This window comes from Podarcis muralis, chromosome 10 (genome assembly GCF_964188315.1).
Source record: "Podarcis muralis chromosome 10, rPodMur119.hap1.1, whole genome shotgun sequence".
Taxonomy (NCBI): Eukaryota; Metazoa; Chordata; class Lepidosauria; order Squamata; family Lacertidae; genus Podarcis; species Podarcis muralis.
The window spans coordinates 69,777,338-69,795,763 of record NC_135664.1 but is presented as its reverse complement, the minus strand read 5'-3'; the positions used below and the strand labels follow the sequence as shown (position 1 = coordinate 69,795,763).

The following is an 18,426-nucleotide window of genomic DNA, read 5'->3' as shown; positions in this document are numbered from 1 at the left end:
GCAGCTACCTGGATATGTTGTTGTGTTGCATTGTACAGGTATAGGCAAAATCTCTGGATTGGAGGATACTTTACTGCACATTTTGTCGCTAGCTCATGCTAGGCAGTTAATCCCGCTTGGCCTTTTTCCAAATGGGTAAACGGCGCATTAGGGGAGCACAACAAATGGAATTGTTCAATATGCAGCCAGGGCTTCTTTCTAGTAGGCTAATATAGTGCATTGTCTGCTAAGGAAGTGATCCCATTTACACAGCCAGACATATTGATACTTGGTCATCCCAGGGTTTCTTTTGGAGGATAGGAGAACCCACATGCAAAAAGTGCCTACACTACGTACTTCTTGAGAGCTCCGAAGCTCTGTAAAACCTTTCTTCCACTTGGCTGTGCTAAGGCATACATTGCGTTGGCCATAACAACTATGATTTGAACTACTCTCTGAATTATTAGCTTCCACCCCTAACTGTGCAACAGATCTCCCTTCCCTTTTGCTTCTAAAGCAGACTGTGCTGGTCCCGAGAGGCGAGGTCTGAGTCCAGTCCGAGGTCGAGGGTGCGGTATGGAGGCTGTGAGTCAAAGCTGAACTCGGGTCCAAGGCAGGGAGTCGGGTGAGGTAAGGAACTCTGGCAGAAGAGCAGGACAGGGTGCAGGCAGGAACAGGCTAGCAACAACGTTGCTCCCGCAACCTGGGACTGGGGCTGGCTGGCTTTTATCTTCCCCGAGGCACAGGGCGGCCCCGATCCTCAGGTGACTCGCGTCTCCTGGCCTGGAGGCGAGCACTCCTCCTGCAGGAACTTAGTTCCCTCCGCCTCTCTGCCCTGAGCCTCTGCAGCTCAGGAGAGGCTGGAGGGTTACCGGACCCAGAAGCAACCTCACCTTCCCCTGATGGGGCTGAGAGTGGAGCACCTGCAAGCAATGTGTCCTCCATCCCCTCAGGGGCCAGAGCAGACTCAGTTGGTGCCTGCACCTGAGGATCCAGCACAGGTGAGGACCCTTCAGGCTCAGGCCCTGGCTCAGCTGGTTCTGGAGGCAGGGACTCCTGTGCAGGCTGGGATTCCTCAGGTTCAGCCTCTGAGTCCAAATCCCAGGCCATCACACAGACACATGGTTGGATGGCTCCTGTCAGGGGACTGCCATCGGAACAGCGGAGGGAGGCAGTGGGATATAGAGAGCCTCCGACACTTCTGAGGAGCAGCTCCTTGTCCAGTGCTTCTGAGGAGCAGCTCCTCCTCCAATGGTGGGGTAAGCCACACCTCCAGTGGAGCAGAGGGGGAAGGGGGAAGCCGAGCGAGGGGAGGGCTTGAAGATGCTACTGAGAGCCCAAGCACCTCACACCATTTCCGTCGCCCAGTTTGTGCAGAGGGGTGAAACGTAAGGAGGGGAGGTGGAGATTTGGGGTGTCTAAGTTCTTATGCTGAGGGAGAAACCAGAAGGGGCCACTCCCGGAATCTGCAAGTGACTTAAGATGGACATGAACTTTGTGGTTCTGCACTGTAAATAGTTTGCACAAATAAAAACCTGCAAAAGACAGATCGGAGTCCTGCCTGGTTCCTCGTGAGCAACCACCACCAGCACCTGACAGCTCCTGTCATGGATGCTTTGGTTAGATTCCTTCATTGCAGGGGTTTGGACTGGATGACTCTCGGGGTCTCTTCCAACTCCACAATTCCATGATTCTGTTTGTCAAGAAAGATCCTAAGATCAGAACATCTTGAGTCTGTTTAAGGCAGCGGCCTATGCAGCACTTGCTGTGGCAGCAAAAACAGAAAAAAAGGGGAATGGAGCAGTCCTACTTTTTCTACGAATGGAGAGCCCCCCTCCTACAAGAAGCTGCTGGGAGAATTTCTCCTCCCTCCTGATAAACTGGATGATAGGGTGGAGAATTTTGAGAGGCCGCGTGTCTACCACTCTCAATTTGAACTGTCCTGCACATTGAGGATGCTTTTGCTAAGGGAGCAAAGCCTTGCCATCGGAATTACCTCATCAGAACAGTTCAGGAGCTGTTCTAAGTTTAGGTTAATTGCTTTGCTTGCAGTGACTCTCCAAACAAACCCTATTAGCAGTCTGCAGCTAGGCTTCCATTAGGTTTCATTAGAAGTGGTGAATCATGAGAGTGGTGAGTCATAAGTCATACGAAGCATGTGCATGCTGCGTCCCTCCGAGCTTTTTCGGGGGGGATGGATGCAGCTGTAGCCTTCACGGTTATCAGTCACAGAAGCCGCAGCATCACTTCTCATATTGTGACACAGTCAGCTTCTGAGGACACAATTAAGGAGGGTGGTGCTCAGCTCAGGCTCATTTCTGCTCACTCAAAAGAAGAGCTATGGGGACAAGTGGGTCCTTTCAGTGACTCATGTCCCGAGGTTCCCCAAAGAGGCTCTCTGAGGAAGCACACATGGGAGGCCTTTGTCCTAAAAGGTGGGTTATAACTACCTGTCACAAGTAAACCAATTCTGGACACCACTCTGGCTCCTGGCCTTGACAGTCCACAAAAGTCTGCTTCCAGCAGCATTGCACATCGTACCACCCAGTCTTTGCATAATAATAATAATAATAATAATAATAATAATAATAATAATAATAATTTATTATTTATACCCCGCCCATCTGGCTGAGTTTCCCCAGCCACTCTGGGTGGCTCCCAATCAAGTGTTAAAAACAGTACAGCGTTAAATATTAAAAACTTCTCTGAACAGGGCTGCCTTAAGATGTCTTCTGAATGTCAGGTAGTTGTTTATCTCTTTGACATCTGATGGGAGGGCATTCCACAGGGTGGGTGCCACTACCGAGAAGGCCCTCTGTCTGGTTCCCTGTAGCCTCACTTCTCGCAATGAGGGAACCGCCAGAAGGCCCTCGGCGCTGGATCTCAGTGTCCGGGCTGAACGAAGGGGGTGGAGACACTCCTTCAGACGCTCCTTTGGATCATCCTTGTGAGTTTGCTCTTGCTGCCCCCAACCCTTGCAAGCATAGTAGATGAATATGCTAATACGGGAGAATTGCTTTCTTTAGCTCAAACCCTGAAGGTTGCAAGTTGGTGAGGAAGCAGTTGGCATAGCAGTGTCACACACCACACCCTGTCTCTCCAGACAGAAAGCCCAACTTTTTGACCAGGAAATGCAACGTGCAGATCAGTTCTGCAGATGACATAGGGGTGCATTTTGGATTGTGCCTCCTGACTCGGTCACATCCTGTATCCAAAGTGGTGGAGGGCTATTCAGGCAGACGTTTGCCTCTCCGTTGGCAGCGGCCTGCACCTCCTCAGGGAAACCCCTCTCTCAATATAAGGTCTTTGGAAACTGAACATTTAGGGGTGGCACACGTTGATGTGATGTGGAATGCAGGAAGCTGCCTTTATCCTGGCTTGTCCATCAGCAGCTCTTTGGGGTTTCAGGGAGGGAGGGGTATTTCCTGTCATCTGCTGCTACATGAATCATATTTTTTTTATAAGAAAAAGGAGATTGAACCCAGGAATTGAACCCAGGATCTGTTAGAATATAGTTCCATTCCACCTTTAGAACAGATGTGTGGATTGTTGCTCGTCACATGTCTGTTTACATTCCAGCACAGCTTGCTGGGAACTTCTGTTTGTGTATAGCTTTTGCTATGCTGTTTGCTTGGATACGAAAGAGAGCAGACATGTTTTCTTTGCTCTGAAATGCTTTCTTTGTCCTGAAATAAAAAGCTTACATATGCCTCTGTCTGCCACTTCCGTTGTGAAGAGTTATTCACTCTGCTGATAAGAGCGTGCTCAGCTTCTGAAGGCTTCTGAGGCTCAAGTCGCTGATTGATGCTGTTCTGAGAACCAGAGTTCGCCCGGCTGCCAGCTGGTGGCTGGAGCCAGCTAGGGGCCTGCCAAATGCCCCCATCTCCCCGGACGCATCTCAACAGGATCTTCCAAATTCAAAGCATTAGCTTTACCAGGGTCCCCCTGTAAAAATACCTGTTGACAGCAGGAGCAGCTACCAAGAGCACATTTGTACAGGGAAGATCACTTTGTTGGTAGAGCATGAGACACTTTAATCTTGTGGGTTCGAGCTCCACATTGGACAATAAAAATTCCTGCATTGCAGGGGGTTGGACTAGATGACCCTTGTGACCCCTTCCAACTCGATGAGTCTATGAAGGCCTCTTGGCCTCAAGTATCTACAGAAGTCTCAACTTTTGGAGCCTACAGAGCAGGGCCACTGGGCTGGATTTTTAATTTGGCTTCCCAACATTTTGCAGTGAAACAGCATAATGATCAAGAGCGCCGGAGAGATGGGGTTTTTTTTTAATCTGGCGTGTGCTGTAAAATAAAGGAGATTTAGCAGTCACCCTCTGGTTTCTTTTTTGCTTCTACATCTTGCAAGGCTGCCAAGAACCGAGCCCTCCTAAGGAGCAGTTGACTGCTTCGCATCTCACTTTCATCTTTTTTGTTAAAATATGGTTATTCCCAAACCAATCCGAAATAAGGAGCATAAAAATATTCATTGCAGGACACACTCACAGATGAGCGTCTCTTTCTCTCTCTCTCACCATGTTCTACTTAAAATGATACTATGTGGAAGATATGATTGAGCTGCATATTGGATTTATGGGGGAAACGTGTGTGTTCACATATTGATTTTCAAAAGAGAAGGCATGAGGTGTATTTCGAATGCTATGTGGTTTTCATTTACCAAACCGCAGAAACAACCACTTCTCAAGTCTGGTGGTGGGTGCTGGAGAGTGATGATGGCAGAGGGACCGTGTGTGTGTGCGCGCGCGCGAACGTGCATGTGCCTGGCTTGTAGTTGCTTCTGTTATTCAATGCCCCTTTGAACAGGTGGGTGGCCTGCAGACGGGAAAACTGAGGATCTAGCCCATGGGGGCACTTTCAGTTCCCACTTCTTCTATAGTGAGAACAACAGGAAGAAAGGTTGATACCTAATTTTGTAGGATTGCATAGCATCTATGCAGCTGGACGGCGCAGATGTCAGCTGGTAAAAAGCCATCTATTTCTATGTAAATCTGCACCAGCGTAATTTCTAAAAGATGGTGATGATGGGAGACCTTTGGAGAGAGGCAATCCAGGTAACCCAAACCACGAGTGACTACATAATTCCTGCGAATCTAGTAAATGTCGAGGTAGGTTCCTAAGACGGATTGTAAGGCGGAGGGAGCGTACTGAGTTAATCTTGGATCTGTCAACATTGAAAATGCTGATTGTAAATCTGTTGTAGAAAGACTGGCTGGGCGAACTGTGGAAACCAGCTGAACTGCCAAAACGTATTGTGTTTGCATGGATTAGGGAAGGCTGGCAATATACACTGAGTACTTGAGAAATCTTGGTTCCCGTTCATTAATTCTTGGGAGAACAAATGCTCTGCGATTGCGCTGTGTCTACTGTTTTCTTTTAATGATGCATGTGTTACTTCCTTGGGCTATGCCTATCTTGGGACCTTGGGGTGAAGGGGATGAATAAATGAATGAATGAATGAATGAGTGAGTGAAGGGAATGAATGAATGTTTCTTTGGGATATTGTATGAAACTAGCTTTGGAAATAAGTCCATATATGTTTCTAAGGTAAAGGTAAAAGTACCCCTGCCCGTACGGGCCAGTCTTGACAGACTCTAGGGTTGTGCGCCCATCTCACTCAAGAGGCCAGGGGCCAGCGCTGTCCGGAGACACTTCCGGGTCACGTGGCCAGCGTGACAAAGTTGCATCTGGCGAGCCAGTGCAGCACACGGAAACGCCGTTTACCTTCCCGCCAGTAAGCGGTCCCTATTTATCTACTTGCACCCGGGGGTGCTTTCGAACTGCTAGGTTGGCAGGCGCTGGGACCGAGCAGCGGGAGCGCACCCCGCCACGGGGATTCGAACCGCCGACCTTTCGATCAGCAAGCCCTAGGCGCTGAGGCTTTTACCCACAGCGCCACCCGCGTCCCCTTATATGTTTCTACCCCACCCCAAAAATGTACTAGCCCACATGAAGCCACGGAAGTCATTTGTGGTACGTTGATAAGCTGGCAGGCGGGGGAAAGCTAACAGCCTCATCTGATTTCCAAGAGTACGCCTACGATATCTTCTGATATCAAGCAACAGGGAAGGGTTCAGGGCATGAGGGTGGCAATTATTGAAACAGAGTGCTGGACTGGATGGACCTTTAGTCTGTATGAATCTTGATCATATAATTAAGAAAACAAAGAACCTACTTTCTGCCAGCAAAACATTCTATATAATAATACATTGTTTCATATAAATTAGTGTGAAAGCAGCCATTCAATACCTATCTTCTTCTTCTTCCTCCTCCTCCTCCATCTTATCTTCCCTCCCTCCCCCTGTTGCAGGCGATACGAGTCTCGCCCTGTGTGCGCTGACTTGCAGAGCAAAATCTTCCAGTGCTACCAGGAAAACTCCCAGCAGACGCTGAGCTGCTCAGTTCTGGCCAGCGAGTACTTGAAGTGTGTCAACCATGCCAAGCAGGTGAGTCCCAAAAAGCAGGTGGAGGGGGCAGGGGAACGGCAAGACCTCCGTGGAGCTCCCTCTGGGCCTTCTGGGCAGTTTCCTGCCTTAGAGCATTTTGCAAGGTCGTTGCCATTCTCCGCACTTCTTTTTCATTATTTCATGGTGTGGTCTAGTGATCCGGCCGATCCTGTTCCATTCATTTCTACGGTATTGTTTAACACTTAGCATTGTGAACAATCTAATATTGGTTACAGGTAGGCAAGACGAATTTCCCTATGGGCTTGCTTTGCAAGACGAAACGTCTTGCGAGTTCTTGCGAGTTTGTTTCCTTTTTCTTAAAGCCGCTAAGCCGCTAATAGCCGTGCTTCGCAAGACGAAAAAACCGCAAGATGAAGAGACTCGCAGAACGGATTAATTTCGTCTTGCGAGGCACCACTGTATTGGATTTCTCTTCCTCCGATTTGCTTTCAATTCATAGAGTTTCTTTGTCGTTCTCTCCATATACCTTGCTTAAACTGACGGTGGCTGAGCTTAGTTGCAGTCGCTGGGGCTTTGGATCCGTGTCTGCATTTGAAATGCATTTAAATCCTCCCCCGCCTTTCGCTGCTTCTAGCCGGCCTTGAATCACGCTGTTGCAAGTAGAGATACTTCACATTTTGTCAAATCTATACAGCATCGCCTGGCACCCTCCTTGCTAGATATAACCTCCTTCCTTGCCCCAGTAATACCACTCTACCTATTTTTGGATGTTCTTCGGCTTTTCAAGCATTGCGTCTGCTTTGCCTGTTCCAGCAAACCCTTCAGTTTGTAGTCAACAACATCTGGGGACCCACAGGTTGAGAACCGCTGAATTAGAGGAAAGTGTATTGTCTTCTCTTTTCTTTTGGTAGCGTTGCTCTTACTCAGTTCCCATTGATTTCAGCAAAGCTCTGAACTTTTTGCTGGAATGCATCCAGCGGCTCCGCGGCGAACGTTGCCAGCAAAGGCAGTTGCACACATCCTCTTGGCTTGCTTCTGGTGGTGCTTTATAAATTATCCTCTTCTGCTCCTGTTATAATTCCATTTCCACCAAGTTGGCCCGCTCTCTTTCAGAGAGCGTTCCCGGTGGACCGGCAGGGCCAGAAGCCACGCTCTAGCTTGTATGGCTATCGTTTGCTTGCTTTGCATGTCTGCAAATCCAGGGACACGCCAGTTTATAATGGTTGTCAAGGCAGCTTGCCAAGTTTACTTTGTGGAGTCTCTCAAGAGAACACAGTAATCTGGCGTAGACCGTATGCATGGAACTGAGAGATGGAAAGGGCCAATTACGGCATCTTTATAGATACATGATTGTTGCCTGCTCCCCGTTGCCTGCCCTGCGTCCTGCTTGCTCCCTCGCTGTCGTCTCCGAGTTTCACGCTTGTTCTTCCAGTATAGTAGCCCCTCACGGCACTCCTGCTATTCTGATTCAGCTGGTGGCAGAGAGGGGAAGCAGCACCGAGGCCTCCTCTGTTCTCTTATCTCAACTCAAGCCTACGAAGTCTGAGCTTGCCGGGGAAGAACGGAGGAAGCTATATAATCCCAATACTCAAATCACCAACCACCGTTGCCCTGCTCAAAATCAGATCATGTTTGTCTGGGTTCCATTGGTCCTCACTGCTCAAAATGACCTCAGTTTCCACTTCTACTCTCAAATTATATGGGATACCTCAGTGTCTATGGTGTGCAACTCAGATAAGAACCTAGAATTTCGGCTATGCTTAATTCTCTCCACCACTCGGACAATCATCCTTTCACTATCCTGAGTTAACTTTCTGGTTTCACCCCTGGGTCCAGCATGCTGGCTTTCACGATGTACAGTGGTACCTCTGGGTGCGAACAGGATCCGTTCTGGAGCCCCGTTCGCATCCTGAAGCGAACGCAACCAGCGTCTATGCATGCGCGGGTCGTGATTCGCCGCTTCTGCGCATGCGCATGGTGTCATTTTGAGTGTCTGCGCATGCGCGAGTGGCGAAACCCGGAAGTAATGCGCTCTGTTACTTCCGGGTCGCCACGGAGCGCAACCCGAAAATGCTCAACCCGAAGCTACTTCAGCCCGAGGTATGACTGTACGAGCAATTCAGGTTTTTTGAGAAATGGCCACATAACTCTTCTGTTGCAAAGGATTTGGATATCTTCCCTGTGAGTCGCGCCTCTGTTTCCCCCCACCCCACAGCAACCAAACAGCAATTTGGTTTTGCTATAAAAATTCAAGTTTTCCCCCCATACCAAGGTCTATGACACCTGTAGAACTATTGAGGCTGACATGTGGCCTGCACTGTCTTCCTTACACATCAAGGATGAAGAACTGCATCTGTTTGGTGGGCCAGCCAGATGGTTATGTCCCCCACCCCTTGCGGGCCAAGTTTGACAGGTGGGTGGGCCAAGTCACCTGACACCACAGTGATACCTTTTTTGCCCTGCACTTTCATGACTTCTTTCAAAGCATTCCACAGGACAGCGCCTTGAAAGGAGCTTAGGAAAACCCAGACAGTCAGCTGATGGTTCGGTCTTAGGGAACCCCTTTCAGATTGGCTTGCATACGGTGTTGCAGGCACTGCCGATCACCTGGTCGGCAGTGCCTGCAAACCCCCTTTTGGCTGAGCCAGGTTTTCACCTGCCCCCACACCTGGTGTCATATATATAATGCCATGCATAGGGCACATGGGTGTGGCTTGGCTGAAACAGCGTTGCAGGCTAAATGGGGAGACCTCGCAGGTCCAACTAGGCTTATGCCCAGAGATTGCCCACCCGGTTTAGATAATACCTGTGACATCACTGACTTGGGAAGACAGGCGAATCTTCATTGGACTGGTCATGTTGTGCGGATGCCTGATGATCGTCTTCCAAAGCAACTACTCTATTCCGAACTTAAAAATGGAAAGCGTAATGCTGGTGGTCAACAAAAGAGGTTTAAAGACTGTCTCAAGGCAAATCTTTAAAAATGTAGTATAAACACGGACAACTAGGAAACACTGTCCTGCGAGCGCTCCAGTTGGAGAACAGCCTTTCCCAAAGGTGTCATGGGCTTTGAAGACACTCAAACTCAGGACGCAAGGGAGAAACGTGCTAAGAGGAAGACACACTTGGCAAAAACACACCATGATCAACTCCCGCCCAGGAACCAATGTCCCCACTGTGGAAGGATGTGTGGATCCAGAATTGGCCTCCACAGCCACTTACGGACTCATTGTTAAAACTGTGTTTATGGAAGACAATCTTACTCGGCTACGAATGATCGCCAAAGAAGAAGAAGAGGAGGATGTGCAGTTGCCAACTAATGCCTGAACAAACGTTCATTTTGTGCTTCATTCCCCCCCCCCCCCGAAATGCACAGCCCCATGCCACAGAAGTCCTCCTGTAGACAGAAAACGAAGCATTTTCCTTACTTGGCAACGATGCCCCGACAGTTCCAAAATCTATTGCTGTTTCTTATTTATTTTTTAAAAAATGTTTTATTAATAAACAACATAAACCAATGGAGAGAAAGCATAAAGAAATATCATTATTGCAGCATGCTGAAAGCAGCGTAAAGTTAGACATTATCGTCAAACTTTCCGAAATGGCAGGAAGAGAAGGTGGAGTCATGTCTGTCATCTGCATATTTGCTGAGCGTTCAGAGTAGCATCACATGCTATCGCTGCTGTGCCTTCTGGAAGAACATCAGCACCCCAGTACCGCACTTCCTTCCTGATGCAGACAGTTGTTTTGATGGCCCTCTAACTGTTAGTGGGGTTTCACTCCACTCTCATGAACCTGTTCTAGGATATGGATATACAGAACACAGCTTACGGTGCACGTTAAAACAGGTGGTCTGGAATCCTGGGCAGGTTGGGAGGAGGCTGGGGTCCCTAAGACCCTACCAAAATGGTGTTTCCTAGAGTCCTTTGAGAGCAGCGATAGCAGTTAAAACCGTGCTCATATATGTTTGGATGTGCCCATATGGGAACAGAAAGCGCTTTTATCATGCTATTGGAAAGGTGTAGAGGGAGCTATATTTTTACTCCTACATCCCAAGGGAGGATGTTTTTGTAGTCCTTGTGGGCCGTAGGTGGGGGCGCAATCCCCCCCCCTTAAGCTGCTGATGACTGAAGAGTCTAAACAAATAGTTGGCTTTGAAGCTGCTCTGAAAAAGGCTGTATGAAAACCAGACCGTGATTAACACAGACAGATGCATGCGAGGGGATGAATAAGCCGAGGAGAGGGAAATCGGGGGACGAAGAAGCCAATCCGAAATCGGCTACCGAAGAAGAAGAACAGCAGCAACAAAAATTGCGTTTGGAAACCGGCTCAATAACGCCGAGAAGCAGACACAGGAGGGAATCTGAAATCCAGGTAGCGATGCCTCCCACCAGCACGGCAGCCGAAGACTCTTTTTGTGCTGCTCATAAATTGAATTTATTGACTCCTCTTTCCTTCCTGCCTCGATTGCAATCGGCTCGTCTTGTCATCTGCACACTCCGTATTTCGCACTCGGTAATCTCCCGGCTCCATCTCTCCCTTAGAAAAACCTCGTGGAGCTGCTAATATTGAGGGCTTTGACACTTGGCTGTATCTCGAGTTAAATCTTTATCTGAAGTTCTCTCAAGGCAGTTTGATAAAGCGAAGCGTATTATTGATATATTCCTCCCCTCCACCAGAGCAGGCTTCCGATGACGACAGTTGTTTATCGTGACCATGTTTATCAAAGCAGTGGCGGCCGGCGGCAATCAGCGTTTATGCGCACTTACAGCAAGAATGGGATCTTGAAGGGGGGGGGAAACATAACAGTAAGCTTTTCTCCCTGTGTCATAACACTGGAACTCGTGGACATTCAATGATGCTGACTGTTGGATCAGAACAGAAAGTGCTTCTCCGTGCAGTGCTTAGTTAAACTGTGGAACTCACTGCCACATGTCTTTCTTCTGTTTTTCCCATAAGCATCTGGTTGGCCACTGTGAGAACAGGTTGCTGGACTAGATAAGCCTCTGGTCTGACAGCTAGCTTGGTTGCATTGAGCAGGGATGTAGCCAGTTGGTCTTGTCACATGCACCGTGCCAATTTCTTAAGCAACCAGATGCGCTCTTGCTCCTAGTGCAGGGGTTGGCAACCTAAGGCCCATGGAGGTCATTTAACTGGCCCATGAGCTGCCCACAAACCGAGCCATCCGCTCAGGGAGTCCCCACGCGCTGTGCTAAACCAGCACGGCGCGGGGACTCGCTTCCACGATGCCGGAAATTGCGCCTGCACAGATGCAGACTCCGGAAATCTTGGGCAGGTATGCGCGCGATTCGGCCCACGGAGGGATCTCTGCTGGAGTAAACCAGCCCAGGCAAGGTAAGGCTTGCTGACCCCTGTCCTCTCCTCACCATGGCCACCTCCTACCAAAAATACCGTATTTTTTGCTCTATAAGACTCACTTTTTCCCTCCTAAAAAGTAAGGGGAAATGTGTGTGCGTCTTATGGAGCGAATGCAGGCTGCGCAGCTATCACAGAAGCCAGAACAGCAAGAGGGATCACTGCTTTTGCTGCACAGCGATCTCTCTTGCTGTTCTGGCTTCTGGGATTCAGATTTTTTCCCCCTTCTTTTCCTTCTCCAAAAACTAGGTGTGTCTTTTGGTCTGGTGCGTCTTATATATATATACCGTATTTTTCGCTCTATATTTTCCAGCTCAGGTTCATCAGCTTCATTCTTGGAATATATTGAGAGCTATTGGGGGGTGGGGGTGGGAGGGAATATATTCCCCTCCATCAGCCAAACCACTAGTGCTCAGAATTGTTTGCCTTGATCGTTGCTATAATATTGTACTTTATCTAAGCAGCTAAAAAGTATGCTGAGGAGGCACAGACAATTCTGCTTTTCTGCCTGAAAGTCCTGCGCCTGCTGTTCTGATTGAAGTCATTGCAGTGAATAATTTGGCGCACATGCGAGAGAGATTGTTTTTAACCAAGGGAAATGTCCAACAATTAGCAAGTTTTCTGAGCAATTAATCCAAAATGTTGCAGGTGTAGCTGCTGCTGCTTCAAAAACACAGAATGGAACCCCCCTGCGTACCCAACTCAATCTTCTCTGTGTCATACAGGGCATCTCTTGCAGTGGAAATGTGGGTGGTTGTTCCCCCCCCCCCCACACCTCCTTACAGTGGAAATGGTGTTTTGTGTTTTGTTTTAATCTGTCAGCAATCTGTGTGATGGGCGGCCACCTGTATTTTCTTGCCTCACCTGGCAGATTCCTAGAGGGAAGTAGCGGGGTTCTGCTTTTCAAGTTGTGGCATTCCTCACCCCACCCCCCACTTTGCCCCCGAAAGATATTATGTTAATTTATGCAGTGTTTAAATTTATGCAGTGTTGAATGTTAAGAGCCTGGCTAGGTGTTGCATTCATCACACGGAAAATATCCAAGCATAAGCCAGGCTTTAGCTGCTGAGATTTCCGAAGGTTCCCTGGAGGCAGGCGGAGAAAACTAGAGGGAAGGTTCTGGCCCCCTTTCTCCCTGCATAGCTCCTTGAGGGGCTAGCTGTCTTTGGGGAGAGGAGTGGAGACCTAGACAAGGAGAAAGACAAGAGGGAGAAAGATCACCAAGGGCTCCTGTCTTCCTGCAAGCTCTTATAGGTTACCCTGCCTGTCTCCAGCGAACTTCAGGTTTTTTAATAGTCAGAGCCTAGTTCACGCTCTTCACACCATGAGAGTAACGTGTAGCCAGGCTTTTCATAATAAGATTCTCTTGCAGAAGATGCCTTCCTGTCGCAAGGAAGAAGCCATCAAGGTTATATGAATGGGAGAAACAAGCTAGCGTAGAATAAAATGCACACAAACGTGCACTCTGTATAAACCCAGGACCCTGCCATCATCACAGGTAGGAAGAAAATGCCTTGAAAGAACATCAGGAGGGAAAATACGCTGGGGCAAACTTTCCGCCCTTGTACCCCACTTCAGGAGCCTCCGCACCACAATGGCAATGTGAAGAGGAGCTCTTGTCGTTGGCATCCGTCTGTCTCGAGAGACGAAGGAGGGTGCCAGCGTGGGCTGAAGTCAAACTGCTGTATTAGCAGCACACAAAGTGACCTCCCTGGGGCGCAAGCCTGGCCAGTGTGTCTGGAGGTCTTGGGCTGCCCAGGCAACAAGATCCTCCTCTTGGCCTTGATAATGTGAAGCAAAGGAAAGGAGAGCAATATGTTTGGCATCAGCTTGGCTGCAGGAGTTGCTGGAAGGAGGCGTACATGGCACCATCCAACCGTCTTGGGCACTCCACTCTGGATATGTGTAGGGTTTACTCCTTAGCCTTTTCTTCTCCCAAAGATATCCCGCAAGGAAGAAGAAGAAGAAGAGTTTGGATTTGATATCCCGCTTTATCACTACCATAAGGAGTCTCAAAGCGGCTAACATTCTCCTTTCCCTTCCTCCCCCACAACAAACACTCTGTGAGGTGAGTGGGGCTGAGAGACTTCAGAGAAGTGTGACTGGCCCAAGGTCACCCAGCAGCTGCATGTGGAGGAGCAGGGAAGCGAACCCGGTTCACCAGATTACGAGTCCACCGCTCTTAACCACTACACCACACGGGCTCTCTGGCAGTGGAGGTTTCGGATCAGAGTTTCCTTCTCCTAGATGGGCTGCCTTCCCGGGTTGCCTGCCTATCAATGCCAGAGGGACGCTGGTACCATTTATCAATGCCAAGTGTGATCAGAAGATTAAGCATAAAATGGGTGTCCAAACTTTTTTAAAGAGGGCCAGATTTGATGAAGTGAAGGGCCAAAGGACCAAAGGGCAGATGAAGGTGATGGACTACATGGAACTGGCAGAAATGACCGGCAGAATCCGAGACCAGGGAGAACAGTCGGTGGAAGAAGATTGGAAGAAATTTAAAGACTACCTACAGAAATATTGTAAAATTAATGAATGTTAGAATGATGTTGGATGAAAAGTTATGTGGTTTTTAGCTATAATGCTATAAGGAGTACGAAAAAAATGGACTATTAACTGACAAAAATTTAATGCTACATTATTTTAAGATTAAAGATTAGGATAAATAAAGAGGGGAAGGATTTGCTGAACTAACAAATTGAACTGGAATACAAAACGGGAGGTGCGAGGAGGTCCGGGAAATAAGCAAATGAAAGAAAGTGATGGAAAGATGGAATTGTTTTTTATCTAATTTTATTTTGTATTTTTCTTTTTTCTTTTTTCATTTTGTAAAATTCTATTAAATATCTTTAAAAAAAAAAAGGACCAAAGGGCCAGCCAAAGTTGTTGACCTTTTTAGGATTGAAGTTGGTGAGGTTTTTTTAGGATTTTACCCCTGAAAATAAACTGCCACAGGGGCCGGATTAAACTGACCGGCGGACCGGATTATGCCCCCGAAAATGGACTTTGGACATGCCTGCTCTACAGCATGTTTGGTCTCATCTGCTCAATCTGCACTTAGGGGCAGTTGGGAACTCACCAAGCCCTTAGAAGTAGGCTAAAAGATTGGGAAATGTGGCGCGGCTGCCGATTTTCATCACAGGTGCAAGCTTGTTTCCGCGCAAAGTGTGTTTGCCAAGGGGACGTGTCTGGTCTCCGCACGTCGGCGCTCCCCCCTGTTCTGCTGGCAGTGCTGTTTCTCAAGATTGAGTGGCAGGTGTTGATTTTCATATAGATCGCAAAAAAAAGGTTGTTGGGATCGTTGCAATATTGCTGCTGTTTGTTATTTGAAATAGCACCCTTAAGGCACATTGAGCTTTGCAGAGTAAGCAGCAGCAACAACAACAAAGGGAGGGAGGAAGAAAAGGTTCCTGCCCCAGGGAGCATACAGTCTACATTTCAACAAAAGGAGGGGAGCACCAAGTGTACCAAACAGAGGGGTGGGAGAAGGGGGGTAACGAGGGATGAATCTTGACATTTTAGACTTCATTGCAGTCAAGTATCAGTTTTGGGGGTGTCAGTTAAGCCAGCAGCTTCACTGCAATAGTGGCTTTGTGGAGGGTTTGGAAGCGGGTAAGAATAAGGAGGCAACAGAAAGAGAAGAAGAGAAGAAGAAGAGTTTGGATTTGATATTCTGCTTTATCACTACCATAAGGAGTCTCAAAGCGGCTAACATTCTCCTTTCCCTTCCTTCCCCACAACAAACACTCTGTGAGGTGAGTGAGGCTGAGAGACTTCAAAGAAGTGTGACTGGCCCAAGGTCACCCAGCAGCTGCATGTGGAGGAGCGGGGAAGCGAACCCGGTTCCCCAGATTACGAGAATACTGCTTTTAACCACTACACCACACTGGCTCTCTAGGAGGTGAAGGGAACAACACTTGCCCAGGACTTTCCTACCAGACACAGAGCCCAGTTGTGTTGCATATGACTGGAGCCCCAAGCAATGGTCACCTCCCTTCCCTCACTTAAAGAGAGGCAAAAAGTATCTTGCCTGCCTCTCCACCTGCAAGGTGACACATAGGCAGTTTGGTCTCCCAAACTTCTCACTTTGCATTCAGGATGCTTCAAGGGTACTTCAAAAGGGTGATGCTGGTGAGGGCTCTCTGAATGGGACCATGGGTTGCCTTCCTTTGCAGTCCTTGGGAGGGGGCCTTCCAGCTCACTTCTTTGAGCCACCTGAAGCTCTTTTGGTCTGCAGCCATCTCACCTGCTGTCAGGTGTGCGTGCAGGAGCCAGGCCCTGTGACCAATAGGACTTTGCAGGACTGGGGCCTTCCTAAGTTCGTTCTGAAGAGGCAAGGCGCAGCCACACAGGGTGATTGGTAACTCACTGCACCTGGTGGCAAGAGCCGGGAAGGGATATAAGGTCAGCATTTCCCTTTGGCTCTTTGCCACAGCAACATGCTTTCTGCCTTGCTGCATTTGGCTTCTTGCTTCCTGATCCTTGAACCTTGGCTTCTTGACTCCCTGCTTCTTGATCCTCGGACCCCTGACTTGGTGCCTCCTTGCTTCCTGACCCTCGGCTTCTTGACTCCTGGCTCTCTGACTCTCGGACTCTTGGCTTCCTGACTCCTGGCTTCTGGACCCCGGTTCCTGCTCCCACCCCGCCATGTTGCCCCCAGTCCTGACGTCCCCTGCCGGGACTTCGATCGCCCGTGAACCGAACCGTGACACCTGCAGCCTCCTGGTGGCATGCAGCTGGGCTCAGATTCTGCCGTGGGGGCAGGTGGAGTGGGGCTGCTGCTGTTGGGAGAATAATCGCCCTGCCTTTTGGGTGTGTCATTGGGTCAGATGGTGTCCTGGCCCCTTTTTTTGGGAGTTGGGGGGGGGGGTGTAAAGTTTTTTTGATTTCATTTTATAATGTATATAAAACAGAGAGAACAGTTTTAACAACAGATGGAAATTACCTGTGCCAGAGTGGGAAGGGAAGATATCCCAGAAAAAAGGGAACCTCGCAGGTGAAAGCTAGGAAGGGTCACTTCTCTCTCTGTGGGACAAGTTGAGATTTACCTGTGAATGAGGACTTTGTATTCTTATTCTTCTTTCTTTGTTTTTGTTTAGATTAGTTTGTTTTTCATTGTAATGCATTATGAAAGGTCTTAATAAAATCATACAACACCCCCCCCCAAAAGAAGAAGAAGATGAAACTTGAGAGATGAAAAACCAAGCTATAAAGTAGGCACTTTGAATGAGTACAGCTACACATGGGTTAAAACAACTAAAATAAAGCGCATTAGCGTTATCTGATTATCAAATCTGCCAGATTTGTGATGAGGGTCATCTTCAAAGGATGGTTCCGTTGCACATGTAACAATAAAGGAATGCCAAATCATATTAAAAGTGTCTGGAGGTTCTAGTCCTTGTCGAAATCTCAAATTAGCTCCCCCTTAACCCGTCTGTTTTCAGGCACACTGTTCCCCTTCGCGGTGGGGTTGAAACTTCACCTTGCTCCTTTTCGTTCCCTTGCAGAGCCTGGCTGGCAGAGGAGGATAGAAGCCCCTCCGCGCCAAGTGTCAACTCATCAACTCCAGTTCCAGCAGCAGAACGGGGCGTTTTATTCGAGAGCAATCCAGCAGCCCATTTGCAGGGCAGGCAGAAGAGAAAGAGGGAGAATCCAGAAGGGCTAAATCAAGACCGTAGGATGCGGCAGCTCAATCAGCCTGGCCAAGACCCAAATCTCATTATACTAGATATCACACATCGGAGGGCAGCTTGTGAAACCCACTTGCCAGTGATTGCAGGAAGGCAAGGCAGAAACCCTCCCCTGACCTTAGGAGGAGGTGGAATATTTCATCCCAACACTGCCATTTTCTCTACAGAACCTGCTTTTGGTGCCATCCCTTCCCTGGGCCTGCGTTGGCCGCCTCCTGCTGCGTTCCTCAAAGAATTGTGTTTTTCCTTTGCATAATCATGAGAATGTTGGTTTAATTTATTGCCAAAATTATGTCACTGGGAGGGTCATCTGTCTTCCCCCCCCTCTGCTGGAATCATGTTTCTAAAACCTCCATTGCATGGGAGTTCATTGATTGCAAATTATAATTGTAATAAGGCATTTGATTACACGGTAACCGTAGCCTGTGATTGTGCTGTGCTGTCACCAAGTACTGACAATTATGTTCTCTCCACATCGATAATAAAACGTGCTTCGTGAAACGGAGGGTTGTCTCTCCCTGGCGTGTTCTTGTTGTGGGGAGGGAAGCCTGGGTAGGTCGCAGGACCCATGGAAAGGAAAGGGGCACATTTCACGGGGGCTCATGTGTCCCATGCGGGGAGTCAGACTCAGGTCAGCACGAAAGGAAGGAAATCTCTCCTGCTGGTGAAGTTAGCTGGAAATGAAATACAACTCAGCCTCGTTGTCACAGCAACAATTCCTCGTAGGACTTGCCCCTTTGGAGCAGTTGCCAGGACTGAAGGTCCCTGCCTTCTACTGCTCTTAAGGCTCCTCCTCTCCCAGATGTTTCCCAAGCACCTCTGGCCTCTGTTCTGCTCCCCTCATTACTCTGTGGGTTCTTGGAGAGTAGTGGGAAGGGAGCTTGTCACAGCAGGAGAGGGAGACTCCCTGGCTGCTTCTCTCTCCCACTCTTTTGAATTATTTTTATTAGTTGCAA

General features: G+C 48.5%; 1 protein-coding gene across 1 annotated transcript in view; it reads left to right on the top strand.

The window, feature by feature from the left end:
• Positions 1 to 17,975, top strand: part of CHCHD3 (coiled-coil-helix-coiled-coil-helix domain containing 3) — a 218,376-nt gene extending 200,401 nt beyond the window's left edge. The window contains exons 7-8 of the mRNA XM_028745324.2: positions 6,305 to 6,440; positions 17,288 to 17,975. Coding sequence (XP_028601157.2) covers positions 6,305 to 6,440; positions 17,288 to 17,311 — 160 coding nt within the window. The 3' untranslated portion in view covers positions 17,312 to 17,975. The remainder of the gene's footprint in view (positions 1 to 6,304; positions 6,441 to 17,287) is intronic.
• The last annotated feature ends 451 nt before the right edge of the window (positions 17,976 to 18,426 follow it).